Source organism: Nycticebus coucang, chromosome 13 (genome assembly GCF_027406575.1).
Source record: "Nycticebus coucang isolate mNycCou1 chromosome 13, mNycCou1.pri, whole genome shotgun sequence".
Classification (NCBI taxonomy): domain Eukaryota; kingdom Metazoa; phylum Chordata; class Mammalia; order Primates; family Lorisidae; genus Nycticebus; species Nycticebus coucang.
Genome location: NC_069792.1, coordinates 101,757,218 through 101,773,903, shown reverse-complemented (window position 1 = coordinate 101,773,903; position 16,686 = coordinate 101,757,218). Strand labels below are relative to the sequence as shown.

The window sequence follows — 16,686 nt, the reverse complement described above, 5'->3', positions numbered from 1 at the left end:
CCTAAGACCCCCTGTCACAGGGAGAGGCCTGGTGGGCTGGGAGGGAGCAAAGGGTGAGTACAGCGAGGGGTCCTCTCCCAGCGGCCCCCAGTACCACACGGGGCACACATCCTCCGCTCCTTCATCCCTCCCCAAACCCACCCCCATCCTGTCCATGCCCCACTCAGCGTCAATCTGCTCACTGCTGACACAAGCAAAACGGAATCTGCCTTCTCCCCACTCCACAGCTTTCTGTTGGCAAAGCACAAGGGCCTGCAGCACACACAGGCCCAACCTCTGAACTGAAGTGTTTCTGAGTAGGCTGCAGCGCTAGGGGTGCAGGGGTGTCATGGCTCAATGTCCTTATGCACAGTCCCCATGTGTGACAGTCCTGCTGTCTTCCAGGTCCTCTGTGGGCCCTGGGGACAGGGCCCTGTGCTCCCACCTCAGCATGCAGTCCCTGGGCACTGCCTACACACAGGCAGTTCACACAGACGTTCATGGTGGTCAGGGACAGGCCAGCCTGGCCCAAGGGCTCATCTGTGGTACACAGTGACAAATGGTAATGTGGGTAACTGGCTAAACATGGATGACATGGGCATCCTCATGGCAGGCTGGATATAGTACCAGCCTGGAAGACCCAGGAACCAGTGAGCAGTACATGTGTGGGCTGCCGGGATAAGGGCGGCAGGCACCCACCACGCTGCTGGCAGGGCAGCTGCTGCCCATTGGAGAAGTTGCAGATGGGCAGCTCTCAGGGCACAGCTTTCCTGTAGCCAGCCCTGGGGTGCCTGGCTGACGCTCACAGTGTAGCCCAAGGCCTCCTACTCTGCTCTCAGCCTGGGCATGGCTGATCCAACCCTGGACCTGAGCTGCTGCCTGCCCAGGTGGGCTTGTGACAAGGCTCACCCAGAGGTGCCATCCCTGGGCAAGCAGCATTGCCCCCTATTGGAGAACAGGCCAAAACTGGCTCCTGGGGTGAGGCTGGGGGTTCTGTCAACCTTGAGTCCTGCCCTTGACTGGTCTCCAAGGTCCTCTAAAGACAGCCAGTGACTACCTGTTGCTGCTGCTGAGTCAGCTGCCTGGGCGGACCTGGCAGGGCAGGGCCTGGGAGGCTGGACCCAGCACTCCATCATGCCAGGTGGCAGATGCCGGCTGCTGTGTTGAGGGGACAGGGTGCAGTCCCTCCCTCAGACTAGTGGCCCTCAGAGCTACTTTCTGTTTGGAAAGGGGCACCCTGCTGCCCTAGGAGGGGTGGTGGTCTCCCCTCACTGCTCAGTCCTGCTTGGCCCAGAACCCCCCAAGGATCCCTGACACCAGGAGCTCCCCGCTGGACCTCAGGGCCCTACCACTGCCAGCCCCTGAGCACCCCCACACACCAAGCTTCCTCTTTACCCTGGGAGAACTTAGTGGTGTCCCCTACTTCATGGCAGCCTGGTCCCAGCCTCCCTCGCAGCACAGGGGCCATGGGCAGGGTGCACCCAGGTGGCCCACCCCAGGGAGGACTGCAATTTCTGAGGAAACCCCCCTCCCCACTAGCCTGTGGGGCCCCAGAGCTGGTCAGGGCACATCTACTGTCCCCCCACCCTCCTCCTCTGTACAGTCTGCCAGAAGAGAGTCACCATGCCCTCCTGGACAGGGCCTGCCACTCTGTCATCCCTGATTAGTGAGTAATAACCTCCTTGACGCACACTTTTATTAATCAAATTAATAAGTGCTGCGGAGACCTGTGTGACCTTGGCCCGTTCTGCTGAGACACCAATTCTCCCAAGAGGGAGGTAGTTGGGAAGGGATGCACCTCCCTCCAAAGTCTCCCTTCACACCCCCACAGCACCCCCCCTTCACACCAATCATGCCTCCCCCACAGTCTGGCACTAATGTGGAAACAGAGGTGACAGGAACAGGACCCTAGACCCAGAGCTCTGATGAAGAGTGGGCTGCTCCCACCTGGGAACTCTCAGAAGGAACTGGATAAGGGTAGGGATCTCAGATTGCAAAGGTGCTGTACGCCCCTCCCCAAACCCTCGCCTGCCTTAAAACCCTTCACCTGGGCCGGCTGAGTGGGTAGCGGCTGCCCCCAAGCGGCCGCTGGGGACGGCTCTCAGCCAGCCCTGTCCTCAGCCTGGGCTGCTTGGGGGTATGGGGTGGGGAGTCCTCATGGCTTCTCCTGGGTGCAGCTCGGGCCTGCCCCTACACGGCCCTTGTTGGCACCCCCTCAGGAGCCTGGGTCATAAATCTACCCCTCTGGGGGACCTGGAGCAGGGCAGGAACGAAGGCCCTGGGTTGGGCAATTGGAATGGGGGTGCCTGGCAGGATTCACTGCACCAGCAGGAGCTCGGTTCTGGACACAGCTGAGACTGGAGTGTCTGTGCCCAGGGAGGCAACAGAGTAGACAGGGCCCTAAAGGGGTACTCGGAAGGTGGCCCCACCAAGAGGGCCTGTGTGCAGCATCAGTCCCGGCTTCCCCAGACCGGACTGTCAGACTCCACTACGCCTCTCCCCTGCTGCCCCAGATGGTGGCCTGGGGTGTGTAAGGACTTTCCAGAGGGTCCTGGAATGCTCCTGTGTGTGTGAAGTGGCCACAGTCCCAGCACTGGACCCAGACCCGCCTCCTTGGCACAGGTCTCTAATGTGTAGCAGGTGCAGCCTCGGGCATCATGGGCACTGCCTGAAGGTCCTCTGGGATGTGTGTGGGGCAAGATGGCTGCCCTCAGCCAGCCAGAGCCAGTACTGGGGGAGGTATGCAAGGAGCAGCCCCTCAAAGCCACCCTGGGTGCTCAGTGGGTGGCTTGTGGGCAGCTGCTGAAGCCCCTGCCGGGGTTCAGGGTGCTGCACAGCCTTTGCTCTTGCCCCGCTTGGCCTTCCAGCTCCAGCCAAGGAGGGGCCGGGTGCTGGCCCGCGCAGGTGCTGGTGTCTTGCAAACACGGTCCCTCTGGCTCTTCAAAAGTCCTCCAGGACCTAGCAGGGCTGGACAGTGGTCCCCCTGCAGCCAGGATAGAGACAGACTATGGTCATCTCCCATTGGCCTGTCTGGTGGCTGGCATGTCAGGGACCTATCTGAGGACTCCTGTCAGGACAGCCACATAAGCAGGGGCCCCATGGGTTTCACCCACCCTCCAGGGCCCTCCAGGGTGGATGAACATCTGGGATGGAGCTTCTGGCCTAGAGGCCTCAAGTCTGGCGACACAGAGGCCCACTGAGGAGTGGGTGGGGCCTTCCCAGTCAGAACAATGGCTCAAGGAGGAGGCAGCCACATAGGTGCCCACTTATAAGGCCACCCCCAGGGACGGTGCACCCCAGCCACCTTTCTCCAAGGCCTCTCAAGTGTCCAGGGCAAGGTCCAGGGCCAAGGTGGACCAAGGAGGTCCAGCAGCACCCTCCCAAGGCCCCAGGGGCTCACCCGGCCAGGTGACCCGGAGCTAGGCAGCAGAGACACCACCTGCAGGCTCACAGCGGCCTCCCCCGCGGCCCTCAGCCGGGCCACCACCTCCGCGTGCTTCCACCACTTGCACGGCTCCCCGTTCACTGACACGATATAGTCGCCCTCTTTCAGTCCGGCTGCCTGCAGGGAGCAGATGGTGAAGTGGGGATAACATGGCCAGGTGGCCCAGGGGCTCGGCCTCAGGGGCTGGCAAGGCCCTCACCGCAGCTCGGCCCCCTGGAACGACAGCAGCGATGAGGACAGGCGAGTCTCCCCGAAGTGTGAAGCCGAAGCCACTCTCTCCTCGGGTCACATGGACAGGCCCCACCAGCCGCCACTTGTTCTTGGCTGAGAACACGGACAGGGGCCCCTGAGAGAGCCAGAGGTCAAAGACCTGGCCAGGCTGCACCACTCCCAGAATGGGAACCAGTGTGGTACCACAGAGGGGCTAGGCAGGGCTGCCCCAACACAGAGGCCTCCCTCCCAGCAGGGGAGATGCAGGGCATAGCCACGGCCCAGGCCTGGGGATGCTGGGGGAGCGCCGGCCTGCATTCGCTCACCAGCCGGTGGAAGATGTCAGCCACTTTCACCTGGGACAGGCAGGGGGTCCTGACCTCCAGCTCGTGGTAGGTCTTAGCTGAAAGGGAAGGAGGGACAGCTCTGAGCCCAGTGCAGTGGGCGCACCCAGGGGCAGACCTCTATGCCTGGCTGACTCCCATGGTGGGAGGAGCTGCCCCAAGTCCCCTGAGCACATGATCCCCCAGCTGCCTGGTGGCTCTCAGAAGCCATTGCTGAAGTCCCAGCTGTGCCTGCCCCGGGGCTGTGGGAGTCTGATGCAAGGAGGGCGGCACCCAGGAGGAACAGAAGAGCCTACATAGGTGACAGCCCCCTGGGGGCACTTGGTCTTTTCATTAGCTGATGTGACCTTTTTTTGTTTTGTTTTGCAGTTTTGGGCCAGGGCTGGGTTTGAACCCGCCACCTCCAGCATATGGGGCCGGCACTGTACTCCTTTGAGCCACAAGTGCCGCCCCTGATGTGACCCATCTTGAACAGCAGCAGCTGAGCCCATCTCCCGCCTTCTGTCAGGCCCCAGACCCCACCCCATCCTGACCCTGGCTGCTCACGCTGGATGTCTGGGGCCTCCACGGTTTCACAAAAGTCATCCTCACGGTCCAGCTCCAGGTACCTGGCCAGAGAGCGCTGCAACGCCTGGGCCACCACAGCCTGTAGCAGGTCCACTTCGCGTGGGATGGGGCACACAGCATGTAGCCGCAGAGCCTCCTCCTGCCCCAGGATGGCACGCTTCAGGTGAGCCTTGCCTGAATGTGGGCCACAGCACCGTCACACTGTGGAGGGCCTCAGGACTTCCAGCCCAGCTGGCCCTTCCAGGACGAGTCCTAGCCCCCACCCCAGGATGCAGCATGTGGATGGGCAAGGCCAGGGTTTCTGGGTTCATCCCAAGGGTCCACAGCCATGGCCAAGAGGGGGGTGTGGCCACAGGGATAGATGAGGGGTGGGCTGGTCCAGGAGGGCTCTGCCAGGGCCAGGGAGTCCTTGTACCTGCCTTGCAGGTGTCCCTAGCTGCCCACAGGCTGCCCAATGCTACTATGGCTCCTGCAACTGGCCATCACCTACCAGGCTGGGGGAATCTGGGGATATGTCAGTGGCCCCACCTGCCAGCAGCGGGACACCAAGTGCTGCATGATACAAGTGACAGTGGGGAGGAGGCACCCTGTGGCAGCTGGCCTGGCACTGAGACCAGCGTCTTCCATCTAAGGATGTCTCACCTAGTTTCCTGTGCTCTTCAGACTCCTGTGGTAGTGCTGGGCCTTGGGGAACGGAGCAGTCAGAGGGCTGGAGGAAGACCTGCTGGAGCACAGGGAGCTCTCCCTTGGCCACCACTAGGGATCAGAGAGGCTGTAAGCCCCCAGCACAGCAGGTGGGGGTGGGGTGGGGGGAGCTCTGTAGCACACAAGGGCATGCAGGATGGGGCACTTACAGGAACCATCGCAGAGGGCCACAGCAGCGTGGTAGTGAGCCAGGGAGTGGAAGTACTCAGCCTTGACATGCACCAAAGCAGTCCAGGAAACCGGCACACAGTCATGGGCAGGCGGCTGGGCCATGGTCTGGTACACAAGCCTATACTTGGCTGCCACCTGCCGTGAACACGGTGAGTACTCTGGGCCTCCCACTCTCCTAGAAGTGTCCATGGGACACAGAGGACGAGGCCAACCAGCCTGAGCCCTATGCCCAGCCTCCATCTACCCCAATCATGTCCCAGAAGCCCCCCACTCACCCACACCCCACACTGAGCTGAGCTCAGGGGCTAAGGCCCAGTTCCTGCTCCGATGCACACTGTGACCCACAGGAAGGGACTCAGGGTCCCACAGGGACCAAGATGCAGCTGGCTTTAGAGCCAACACAGGGCACAGACAGGCATCTCAGCCATGCCTCACCCTACCCCAACCCATTGCAGCCTGGCCAGGCTGTCCAGGGACCCAGCAGGGCACCCTGAACTCACCTGAGCGGCCTCCTGAGCCAGGCGCAGCTGGGCCAGGCCATCGCTGGGCGCTGCAGGGGCAGGAAGCAAGAGACCTTCAAAGATGCACTCCTGGGCCTGGGCAGCCATGAGCTGCTCCAGTGCTTGGAGCGAGGTAGCACTCATATCCGGGCTTGGTGCATGGGAGAAGTTCTCCCTCAGCAGGCTGAAAGCTCCTGCAGAGGGAAAGGTCACTCATGGGCAGAGCCTCCCCACACCCTGGCCAGCCTGGGGGAGGGCTACTTCTGCTTAGCTCCTCACACTGGGTAGCCATCCTAACCCTAGGGAACCCTAGGGAAAGGGCTCTGCAACCCCCTTCCTCCTTGGGAGGATGGGTGCATGGAGGGGTGGGCTGCCCTCACCAGCAGCCCTCTGGAAGGCCTCAACTGCACGGCTGGTGCCCTCGGTGCAGGAACGGTCCTGGCGTGCCCCGATCTGCGTGTGGAGGGCGCCAATGTTGAAGAGCACACTGCCCTTCTCAAAGGCCAGGGCACGCTGCTGGGCTGGGACTCCTGTGAGCGAGTCATACCTGCAGGATGGGTCAGGCTGGAGGAGCTCCTACAGAGCCCGGCCTCCCAGCCCTTACCGCCTGCCAAGCCCCTACCAGTGGAAGAAGAGCCCCAGGCTCCTGGCAGGGGCAAGGAAGCGTGCCTCCAGGAAGCAGAGCTGGTTGTAGTAGGCCGCCAGCACCTCCAGGCCCGCAGCGTCCCGGCTGGGTGTCCGCATAGCCTGCAGGGCAGGAGCTACTGGGCTTACTCCACTCACTGCCCTAGGAAGTCCTTTGGGCACCAGCACCCCCCCAGGGGGGTAAGGACAGGACAGCATGGGGGGAGGGTCAGCAGAGCCCTGGGGGGTGGCCATCCCCAAGCCAGCAGTGCAAGGCGTGCACAGAGCTGCCGTGAGCCCCCACCCCTGGCACACTGGGAGTATCTGCACCTATGGGGACCCCTGGGTGTGCCTGTCTCCCCACAGCTTCTAGTTTCCCTGAGAGGCGGGGACTCCTGTGTATCTACACTGTAGTCCATCTCACTCTTAACCGTTCTGACTTAAGACTCAGCTTCCTCATCTGTCCTGGGCTGCCACTGGGGAAAGCCCACACACCTGCCGCAGGGCCTCCAGCTCCCTCAGCTCTGCCTCGTAGGAGGAGCCATCCTCTCCAAAGTGCCCAGAGATCAGCTCCTGGGAGGGGTGGGGGACAAGTGTTGGCACCCCTGTGCCTGGCTAACCCATAGTGAGGGGTAGGTCTACACCACAGGACAGGCTAACTGCAGTGGCCAGAGGGGGTCAGAGAGGCTGCTCACGCCCGAGCGTGCCTTTGAGGGCCTCTTGCTGCCTGCCCCTGTGCATCACCCCAGCAGAAGCCCAGAGAAGGGCTACTGGGCAGTGGGGACAGGTGGCCAGCGCAGGCCCTGGATGCTGCAGGAGGGGGCTTGGCTGACAGCAGGACACAGGGCCCCACGTCAGCCTTTCCCTCCATTGCAACTTGGTTTGCTCATCTGTCCCATGAGGTGGCTTGGCCAGGAAGCCTCCAAGATCCCCTCCATGTCCCTCAGAGCCCACAGGCCAGGATCTACCTTCAGGGGTGTGGCCCAGTCCAGTTCCTTGGTCTCCTTTAGGCCCAGGGGAATCATGGGGGCAGCAACACCTTCCCTACAACCAAAATGCCGACCCCAAATGCTCAGGCTGGCCCCTGCTGCCAGAGAGCCTGGACCCCACCCCTGGCTCCCGCCACATGGACACCCAAATGTGCATATGCCTCAGCCCTTGCTCACACATGCACGCACTCCAGGAAGCAGAGCTGGTTGTAATAGGCCGCCAGCACCTCCAGGCCCGCAGCGTCCTGGCTGGGTGTCCGCATAGCCTACACACTACACACTACACCCTAACCACCCCTCACACACCCGTTTGCACGCACCACCAGATCTGGAATGTGTCTGTGCTGCTGTCCAGCCCCTCCAGCTCCTCCTTCAGCAGCTGCAGTGTGGAATTGACGTAGCTCAGCTCCAGGGCGACTGTTTCCTTGACCCGGTGGTTGCTGGTGGCTCTAGGGGAGGCTGGAGGTCAGAGCCCAGCCCTGAGGCAAAGCTAGAGGGTCTGTGGCCACTGCAGCCTTCTTTTGCCCACTGACCTATCAGTGCTCCAGGGCCCACTCCCCAGAGGGACGGGTGCTGACAGGGCACCCCTATGGGGTGGCAGGAGCAGCTGTGGAATCCAGGCGCCCTCCCCTACAGTCTGGCACCCTAAGCCCCTCAGCCTGGGGCACCTCTCTCCCAGCCAGGCTCACTGGCCCCCCTCATAGCACTCAAACACAACTTGCCTGGATCTCTCCCAGCACCTGTAGCAAAGGGCACGGCAGAGCTACTGGGGGGCAAGGAAGGCTGAGCTAGGGGCAAGGAGGCAGAGGTGGCTACGGGAGCATCCCCTGCCCTGAAACTGGCAGCCATGGCTGGGACAGGCCCTTGGACACACATAGCAACAGCTCACATGCCCTAAGGAGAGGCTGCCCTGGGTCTGGAAGACCCTTTCCCAGGCCCCCAACCTTGAGCTGTCTAGCCACTTGCCACAGCTCAGGCTTGACAGTGCCTCTTCCCGGAAGTACCACTGGCTCCCAAATTCTGCATACCCAGGGGACACCAGGGACACCTCTGCGCCACCACCTGGAGGACACAGAGCCTGTGTGCTCACAGGTAGACACTGGGAGGCCAGGCACCCCATCACTCCCTTCTCCGGCAGCTGGGCACTGCTGGCCTGGCGAGGTGGCAGCAGGGCTCACCTATAGAGGTTCTCGGCACCTGTCCGCATCTGTAGCTGCTTGTTGATCTGCTGGTGGATCCGGGCCCTGCGGCTCTGCAGCCCGCCATGCTGTGCCTGCGCCAAGGGGACACAGCCCTGTGAGGAGGCCGCAGCGATCACGCCTCTGCCGGCTGGCTCAGGGAAGCACAGCCCACCCTTGCCCTCGGGGAGCAGGGCGGTCTGCCTAGCATCAACCACAGCGTATATCTGGGGTGCATCCAGCAGGTTCCAGCGCGACTCTGCTTACATCTTCTTACATAGCATAAAGCATGGCAGAGGGTTGAATTTTCCTTCACACCTCAGCTCACCCCTCGCTCTTGTGGCTGGAGTCTTGTCCACACGATGCTCAGGTGTCCCCCCTCCAACCAGGGCCTGTCCCTGCACTCTCCCTGATGGTCATCTAGGAATCCCTCTCTTCTCCATCCATGGGATACTATTGGGAACACTCCCGACAAGGTTCTTTGTAGCGAGCTGTGGCTGTGCCCTGGGTAGGCTCCCGGCGTGGGCTGGCCGGCTGCCCTGATGTCCACCCTTCCATGCTGTGAGAACCCTCATCTTGTTCAGGGCCCACTGCTCAGGGACAGTGACCCTCACCCCAGCTCAGGGTCACCCCTTCTGACTCGGAGTCAGCATAGCAACTCCAGTTCCCCGCTGACAAGTGACCCACTTCTGCCCATCCCATGATCAGGCCTGCCTGGGCCTCTGGGTACGATTTTCTTGCCTCTTCCTCCCCAGGGTAACGCTATGTCTGAAGGTGAATCTTGCAGCCATGAGGGGAGCAAACCCAACACTGGGGCATCCCTACATCAGGTTCCAGGTGCAGGTAGGCCGTGGTCTCTCCCTATGCCCTTGTGCTTCTCAGGCTGTTCCATTTTGTCCAAAAGGAGCTTACACATATTTTCCTGGGGTTGTCCCCTAAATATCTCACTGCAGGGCAGTGCCTGTGGCTCAGTGAGTAGGGCACTGGCCCCATATACCAAAGGTGGCGGGTTCAAACCCAGACCCGGCCAAACTGCAACAAAAAATAGTTGGGCGTTGTGGCGGGCGCCTGTAATCCCAGCTACTTGGGAGGCTGAGGCAAGAGAATCACCTAGGCCCAGGAGCTGGAGGTTGCTGTGAGCTGTGATGCCACAGCACACTACCAACGGTGAAAGAGTAAGACTCTGTCTCTAAAAAAAAAAAAAAATCCCACTGTAGCATGTGATTCCTTTTTCTACAGTGAATGGGTTCTGTCTCTTACTTGTGTATGAGGAGTCTCTAGCAGACCTGCCGCCCCCCAGAGTAAGCTGGGCTAACCATCTATGATGAGTTGACTGATGGCCCCAGAAAGATGTGTTCAAGGCCTCAGTACCTATGGATGTGATTTTAGTTGGAAAGAGGGTCTCTGCAGATGTGATTGGTTAAAAGAAGGCTATCATGGGCGGCGCCTGTGGCTCAGTCGGTAAGGCACCGGCCCCATATACCGAGGGTGGCGGGTTCAAACCAGGCCCCGGCCAAACTGCAACCAAAAAATAGCCGGGCGTTGTGGCGGGCGCCTGTAGTCCCAGCTGCTCGGGAGGCTGAGGCAAGAGAATCGCTTAAGCCCAGGAATTGGAGGTTGCTGTGAGCTGTGTGAGGCCACGGCACTCTACCGAGGGCCATAAAGTGAGACTCAAAAAAAAAAAAAAAAGAAGGCTATCATCCTGGGTAGGGCAAACCTCATCACACTGATCAGCAGCCTTAACAGACAAGGAAGATTTGGACACAGCTACGCAGAGGCCCCATGAAGATGGAGGCAGAGATCAGCATAGTGCAGCCAAAAGTCAAGGAATCAGGAGCCTCCAGGAGCTGGAAAAGGTAGGAAGAAGCCCCCCGCCCGCCCCCCCCCCCCGAACCTTTGGAGGGAACGTGGCTCTGCCTCGATGAGTTTCTGGCTTCCAGGACTCGAGAATAGGTTTATGCTGGGTCAAAGCACCCAGCGTGTGGCCACCTGCTATAGCAGCCCAGGGCACTCACAACTCCACTGAACAGACATTCACACCACCAAGTGCCGGCTGAGGGTGAACCGGCACTCACTGGGTGGGGGGACATAGGTACTTGTCGGCCAAAGCACAGAGAGGCAGGAGATTAGGCTGGGGAGGGTGGGCAGCTGGCCCAGGCCCCTGTGGGCACCATTAAGCAGGGGACGACCCAGATTTGTGTTTGGAGACCCTTATCCTGACCTAGCTTCCCACCCCTGCCTCCTCCAGAAAAGAACCTCCAGGGCTGTGGCTGGGGCTGCAGGAGCTCCTTGTAGCGAGGTCTGGGCCAGAGACTTGGGCTGGAAAAGTGGCAGGAGGCCCCCAAGTGGTAGCAAGGTGGGGGCACCTTGGATCTGAGATGCCCTCACACACCATCCTCCCTCCCACACCAGCTTCTACCTCCAGCATCTCTGCTCTATACCTTGGAGACTCTTGTGCAGCACCTGGGCCAGGCCCATCCTATCATCTTGGCTGGCCTGCAGCATCCCCACCCCACAGGGAGGAATTCAAGGCTCAGTAGGTCTGACCTTGGCCAAAGCCACCCAGTAAGTCACGGTCCAGCCTATGGAAGCTCAGAGCCTTGCTGGGCCCGTCTCTTGCTGACTCAGCTCTTTCCGCACAGCCCCCACCTGCAGCCCAGTGCCTCCCCACAGTCCCTTGCTGCTTCACAGGCTCCAGCAGACTCATCCCCAGCCCTGCTCCTCCCCCCTCCTCCATCATTCAGGAAACCACCTAGCTGAGGTACGGAACCATCCATGCCCCCTTCACCCAGCACCAACAGATGCCCCATGGCTCACCTTCCTCCCACCAGCCCCACTATGGCCCACCTTCAAGGAAGTGATCAAATTCCCACCAAGAATACTAACCTACCCCTATTCGTCCCCACCTCTCACTCTGTGGGGATGCCCAGCCCATCTCAGAGGCTGGGCAGCCTTTCCAACAAGTCCACCCAAAGCCCCAGGGCAAGCCCCTCCAACAGAAGGGCCCTAGCCCCCACAAAGCCCAGAGACCTGGCCAGGCAGAGTCCAGAGCCCCCCTAAGTGCCTGCAGGTCAGGGTAGCCACAGAGTGGCCACAGATGCCCACCAGTTACGTGTCATAGGCCTGCACTGCAAGGGTAGCAGATAGACAACACGACACTGACCTGTGCCATCGGTGGCTATGCTGGGTCCCTCATATGCAATATGGGTAGTGGCTGGGTCATTCCTGCCTTCCTCCCTCTCCAGTCACAGGCCCAGTTGTGACCTGGGGGCTTCCTCTCAGCAATGTTGGGGGGATGGAGACACCCCAGGAAGCTGCGGGCTAAGACCTGCCTGGTGTCTGGGTTGGCCACCCCTGTGCCTCTCTAGGTTGGGCCCTGCAGCACTTGGCCAATGCGCCCTCGCCTTCTGGGCCACAGGTAGGAGAGAGCTGTGTGGACTCCTGGTGGTCCCATAAATGCCACCACCAGAGGCTCTAGCCAGAGTGGCTAAGAGGCTCCACAGAGGCTGGTGGGGGAGCAGGGCTAGGCCACCTGGGCAGGCACCACAGAGGTCACTGACCATCCTCCCTGAGCCATTCAGGGGCTTCCCCCAATCTGGGCCACTGACCAGCCCTGCAGTTGGTGGGAAGGAATTCATAGAAAGTGCCTTCCCTGGGAGACATCCTGCAAGAGACACCAATCCACTAAACAGTTAGGATGAGGCCACAGTGCTTCCCAGGCCCCTGCCCTGATGGCATGAATGGAGGAAGGTTTTACTCATGCACTGCTGCCTCTGGCTGCATATTTTTCTGAGTATGCCCCCATTGTCACACACGGGACAGTTTCAGACTCTCTGGGGCTTCTAGCCCCCATCTCCTTTCATGGGCACCCTAAGAAAGTCCTCACATCTCGAGTGATGAGCTCTGGAGCACGGCCACCTTGGATTAAGTCCAGGTCTGCTCCTGTGTGGTCAGCTTCTCAGAGAGGTCAGTCCATCGGGGAAGACTTCCCACAGGAGGGGGCATTTGGGCTGTGACTTGAAGGGCAAGAGGCCTCTAAGTGGTCCTGGAATAACTGAGGAGAGGAAACTCATCCCCCAAACAATGGAGAAAGAGCAGCAGACTCGTAGAGACTGCTGTCAGGAGTGGCGGGTCTTGGGTGGGACAAGGAGGGACAAAGGAGAACACAGCCCCCACCACCCCTTCCTGACCACCACCGTGGCCACCACTGTCTGAGCATGCTTTCCCAGGGGCCTGCGCCTCTTGCCCGAGGTCTCTCCACACCTGCTGGCAGAATAGCAAAGCCCAGGCCCTGGGACTCTCTCCTCCATGGGGCAAGACTCTGGCAAGGGAGGGTGAGCTACAGCTGAGCCACAGCAACAACCACACACCCCTCTCTGTGCAAAGCTCCAGCAGGTTCTAAGGGCTCTGGTGAGTGGCCCTGGCCGCTAGGCAGTGGCCACCCAGGCCAGCAAGGCTGCCCTCATCAGGTGATTTCCAGGGCTTCTGTCCTCACACCCCTGGAGACCTGCTCAGGGATACTAGCCCTGCAGGTGCCAGCCTGTAACTTGAGCACTCCTTAGCCTGCCTACCCTTAGTCCTCGCTCCAGGAGGCCATGTGGCTTCCTGGCCTATGTGGGGAGGCCCAGACCTTTGGGGTTGAGCAGCCCCTTGAAGCAGCAGCCCATTTTCTATACTGGGCTGAGGGATGTGTCAGAGGGAGGGGTGCAGATGCTGTGTAATTGGTCCCTCATTGTGCGACCTCCCCTGCCCTCAGAGCACATGGCAGTGACCTAGACTCCACTTTGTGCCCTGAAACCACTGTGACCATTTCTGCCTTGCACTGGGAAAGGTCTTAGGATTCCCAACAGGGATGGCCCACACAGGGGAGAGCAGAAAAGGATGGAGAAGAGAAACAGCACCTCCTACCCAATACATTCTGACGATAATGGCACAGGTCTAGTGGCCCCCAGAAGCCAGGGAGGAAATGCTGTGGTAGTGGCCAGCACTGAGCTATCCCTAGAACTGGCAAAAGTGGGAGATGGTCATCCCAGACTAGCCTGGGAACATCAAAACCATCAGAACAGTGCTGGCCCTAAGCCCTCCCCCAGGCTCCTTGCAGCCCAAGGAGGGGCTCCAACCCCAGTAAACCAGCTTTCTCCTCTCAGAGACCCAGCCCTGAGCACCCTGTCTGCTGATGTCCCTCCCATCTCAGGGAGCCCTTCCCCTTCCCTCTCCAAGGTCTCACCTGAACACAGAGGAGCTGGGAACCCAGCATCCTACTGACACACCATCTCTGCACACACACCCCCGCCCCCGCCCAAGCGCTGCTGAGGGAGCAGAAGCTAATGGGTGTGACCATGAAGGGGTCTCCCAGGACACCATGGTTACACAAATGTTAGACGGCCACAGATTAGGCATCACGCCAGCTAACAGTCACCCTCCTGGCCTTCCCCCACCCACCCCCAGCCTCCTGGACCCCTTAGCTCCTGGTCTCCCCAGGAAACTATGGACTCAGTTGAAGTCCCATTTCCCCAAACAGCCTGGCTGGGAGCCCTGCAAGCCTAGTGGGAGGGTTGTGGGCTCCTTCACTTCCCTGCTGGCCAACCTTGGACTGTTCTCAGAACTCAGCCAGTTCTTCAGATAGGTTGACCAAGGCCCAGGGCCAGCAGAGAGCTCAGGTGACAAGCTGCTGGTGAGCATTCCAAGTAAGCACTCACTGAACACCAGCTCTCACTGCTTTGGGGGCAAATTTGAGTCACCCACAATGTTCACAGGGGCCTCAGATTCAGGCACAGCTCTTAAGGGAAGGGCTGACCAGGCCTGCCCTGCTCAATTCCAAGCATTATGGCTGGATAAGGGGCCAGCCTGGTGGAAGGTGGGGGGTGGGGGAACTCAGCCTTACTCCAGCCCTGCCGCTGGCATCAGGAGGGCTTTTCAGGTGGTGGGCCAGCTTCAGCAGGCTGGGGTCCCATGGCCACCTCCTGCATGCTCCCACACCCCTGCCCCGCAGGACCCTGACTGCTGGTTGATTGTGTATGCGAGAGACAGCTGGAGACAGTTTCTGCTCCCCTTCCCAGGGCAGCAGCCAACAGAGGGGCAAGGACCAACAGCCTGGCCACAGCCCACAGCCTGAAAAGCGTCATCTACTGGCTTGCTGGAAAATCTTGTTTGTGCAGCTCCCAAACATTCCGTCCAAACAACACGTGCTTGTTCCAAAGGCCACCTGCAGGCAGGGCCACCATAGAGGCAGTTGAGTTCACGGGGAGGAGGGACAGGCCCTTCTCTCTCCCCAGTGCCTGCTAGTTGCTGGAGCCTGGGAAGTGGGGCAAGGAGTCCTTGATGACTCTGATCAGCATCGCCTGGCCAGTTACCTGCCACCTGAGTCCCTCCCCCCTCCCCGGAAGAGGAGGACCAGCCAAGGGACAATGTGCAGCCTGACATCTGAGAGGGGAGGAGAGCAGAGCAACAGGAACACTCAGCTGGGACTAGGGGCAGGAACCACCTCTGCTCAGCAGCCCCTGACTGAAAAACTGGCACAAACGCTGGGGCAGCATGCACTGAGCCCCTGGCACACCCAGGCTTTAGCTGCGCAGCCAGGCTGACAGACCATCTCCTCCTTCCCAGGCACAGACTCAACAGGTCTCCACATCCACACGACCCGCTAGCTCAGTGCCCTAGAAACAGTGCCCACTCAGCAGCCTCAAACTTAAAAGGGGTGAAGGTTCAGAGAAGTAACAGAGAACTGCCAGCCCTTAAGACCTCCAGAAACACTTCTGCGCAGGCTAAAAATATTCAATTAATATGTAAAGTGGAAATTGTAATAAAGTGTCCTGGAAATTGTGTTATTAAAAAAAAATAATAAAAAGACCTCCAGCGATTTCCTATGCCCATAGGCTTCTGCTGCCCGCAGCAAAAGGCCACTGGAGCCGGTGTGTGTACGGGGGTGGGGGTGGGGCAAAGCTAGGAGAGGAGCATCACAGGCGCCAGACACAAACAGGGGCGGGGGCTGTCACAGCAGAGCCCGGAGCCCCTGGCCTCAGTTTCCTCAGCGGTGAAACCCTGCTGCGTCCGGACGAGTGAGATGTGGGAGGGAAGCCGCCAGGGAAGGGCCCGCAAACCAGGGCAAGAGGGGCCGGGGACGCCCTCGCCCGCCGCCCCAATGCCCACCTTGAGGATGCTGCTCTCCTCGCTGGCGCCCTGGCCGTCCGGCCTCTCCTCAAGGATCATCGCTGTACCCCTCCGGCCGCCGCTCGAAGAGCTAACCGCAGCCCAGGCTGCACTGCTCCTCGCGCCCGCGCGGGTCCGGGACTGTGCCCTGCTCCGGGAGGGGGCCAGGCGCGTCTGGGCGCGGTGCAGACCCAGCGTGCGAAACTGACCGCTGCCCAATCGGCGGTGGGGGCCTCTATGACAGACAGCAGCTTTGACCAACCAGCATGCGAGGAAGGCGGGCTCCGGGTAGCCAGCCCCGCCCCTCCCGCGAGTCCCGGGAATCGGTAACCCCTGACAACCGCGGCCCCAACACCGCGCGGCGGGCACGCGCATTGCACATGCGCCCAGACCCAGCAGCGGACGCGCTGGGAGACCTGAGAAAGTTCAGCGCGCCGAGAAGGTGGGCGCGGCTGGGCAGAGCCCGCTCCAATGCGCCCGGCTGCCCAGTTCCCTTTACGGGGACTCAGGAGTTTGTTCGTCGCGCCGTCTTATTCTGTCACCCTGGCAATGGGGACCATGTAAGAGGATTGCTCCAAAATGTTTACAATGGGGTTTTTAATCGGTTTTCCCAGAGATGAGCGCCCGGCGTCTTATAACAAAGCCCGCGTCCTTATGTGTCGCGAACCCCTCCGGGCCTGTCACGTGTCCAGAACCGCTTTCAGGACCTACCTGCCTCCACAGTGTCGCCCCAAATGATAGGCAAAAATCTAAGTCAACGGAGTTTTATTGAGCCAAGATGCTGAGCATGCACCCAGGACAAACACGAGCTGCAGGCCCCGCGGC

At 60.5% G+C, this 16,686-nt stretch overlaps 1 protein-coding gene across 3 annotated transcripts; it reads right to left on the bottom strand.

The window, feature by feature from the left end:
* Window positions 1-1,667: 1,667 nt before the first annotated feature.
* RHPN1 (rhophilin Rho GTPase binding protein 1) lies at window positions 1,668-15,985 on the bottom strand. Of its 3 annotated transcripts, none has more exons than XM_053559558.1 (15): window positions 15,862-15,985; window positions 8,713-8,828; window positions 7,855-7,983; window positions 7,514-7,589; window positions 7,041-7,118; window positions 6,544-6,668; window positions 6,302-6,468; window positions 5,922-6,115; window positions 5,400-5,556; window positions 5,188-5,301; window positions 4,525-4,719; window positions 3,961-4,037; window positions 3,624-3,770; window positions 3,380-3,541; window positions 1,668-2,962 (listed from the first exon to the last, which is right to left on the bottom strand). In XM_053559558.1, the coding sequence occupies exons 1-15, from the start codon at window positions 15,919-15,921 to the stop codon at window positions 2,801-2,803; spliced, it is 1,959 nt and encodes a 652-aa protein (XP_053415533.1). In that variant the 5' UTR covers window positions 15,922-15,985; the 3' UTR covers window positions 1,668-2,800. The 3 variants fall into 3 exon arrangements, with proteins under 3 accessions (XP_053415533.1, XP_053415535.1, XP_053415534.1); XM_053559560.1 differs by having other exon boundaries at window positions 7,855-7,993; window positions 8,713-8,807; XM_053559559.1 differs by having other exon boundaries at window positions 8,713-8,807.
* Between the last annotated feature and the right edge of the window lie 701 nt (window positions 15,986-16,686).

Bases quoted from the DNA above. Each gene is read 5' to 3' on its own strand.
- RHPN1 (XM_053559558.1), bottom strand. From the start codon at position 15,921: ATGATCCTTGAGGAGAGGCCGGACGGCCAGGGCGCCAGCGAGGAGAGC. The intron at 6,669-7,040 runs GTGTGTGGGCTT...CCTGCCCTGCAG, and splicing joins AGCTGGAGGCCCTGCGGCAG to GCTATGCGGACACCCAGCCG. The intron at 5,302-5,399 runs GTAAGTGCCCCA...TCTGATCCCTAG, and splicing joins GGCCCTCTGCGATGGTTCCT to TGGTGGCCAAGGGAGAGCTC.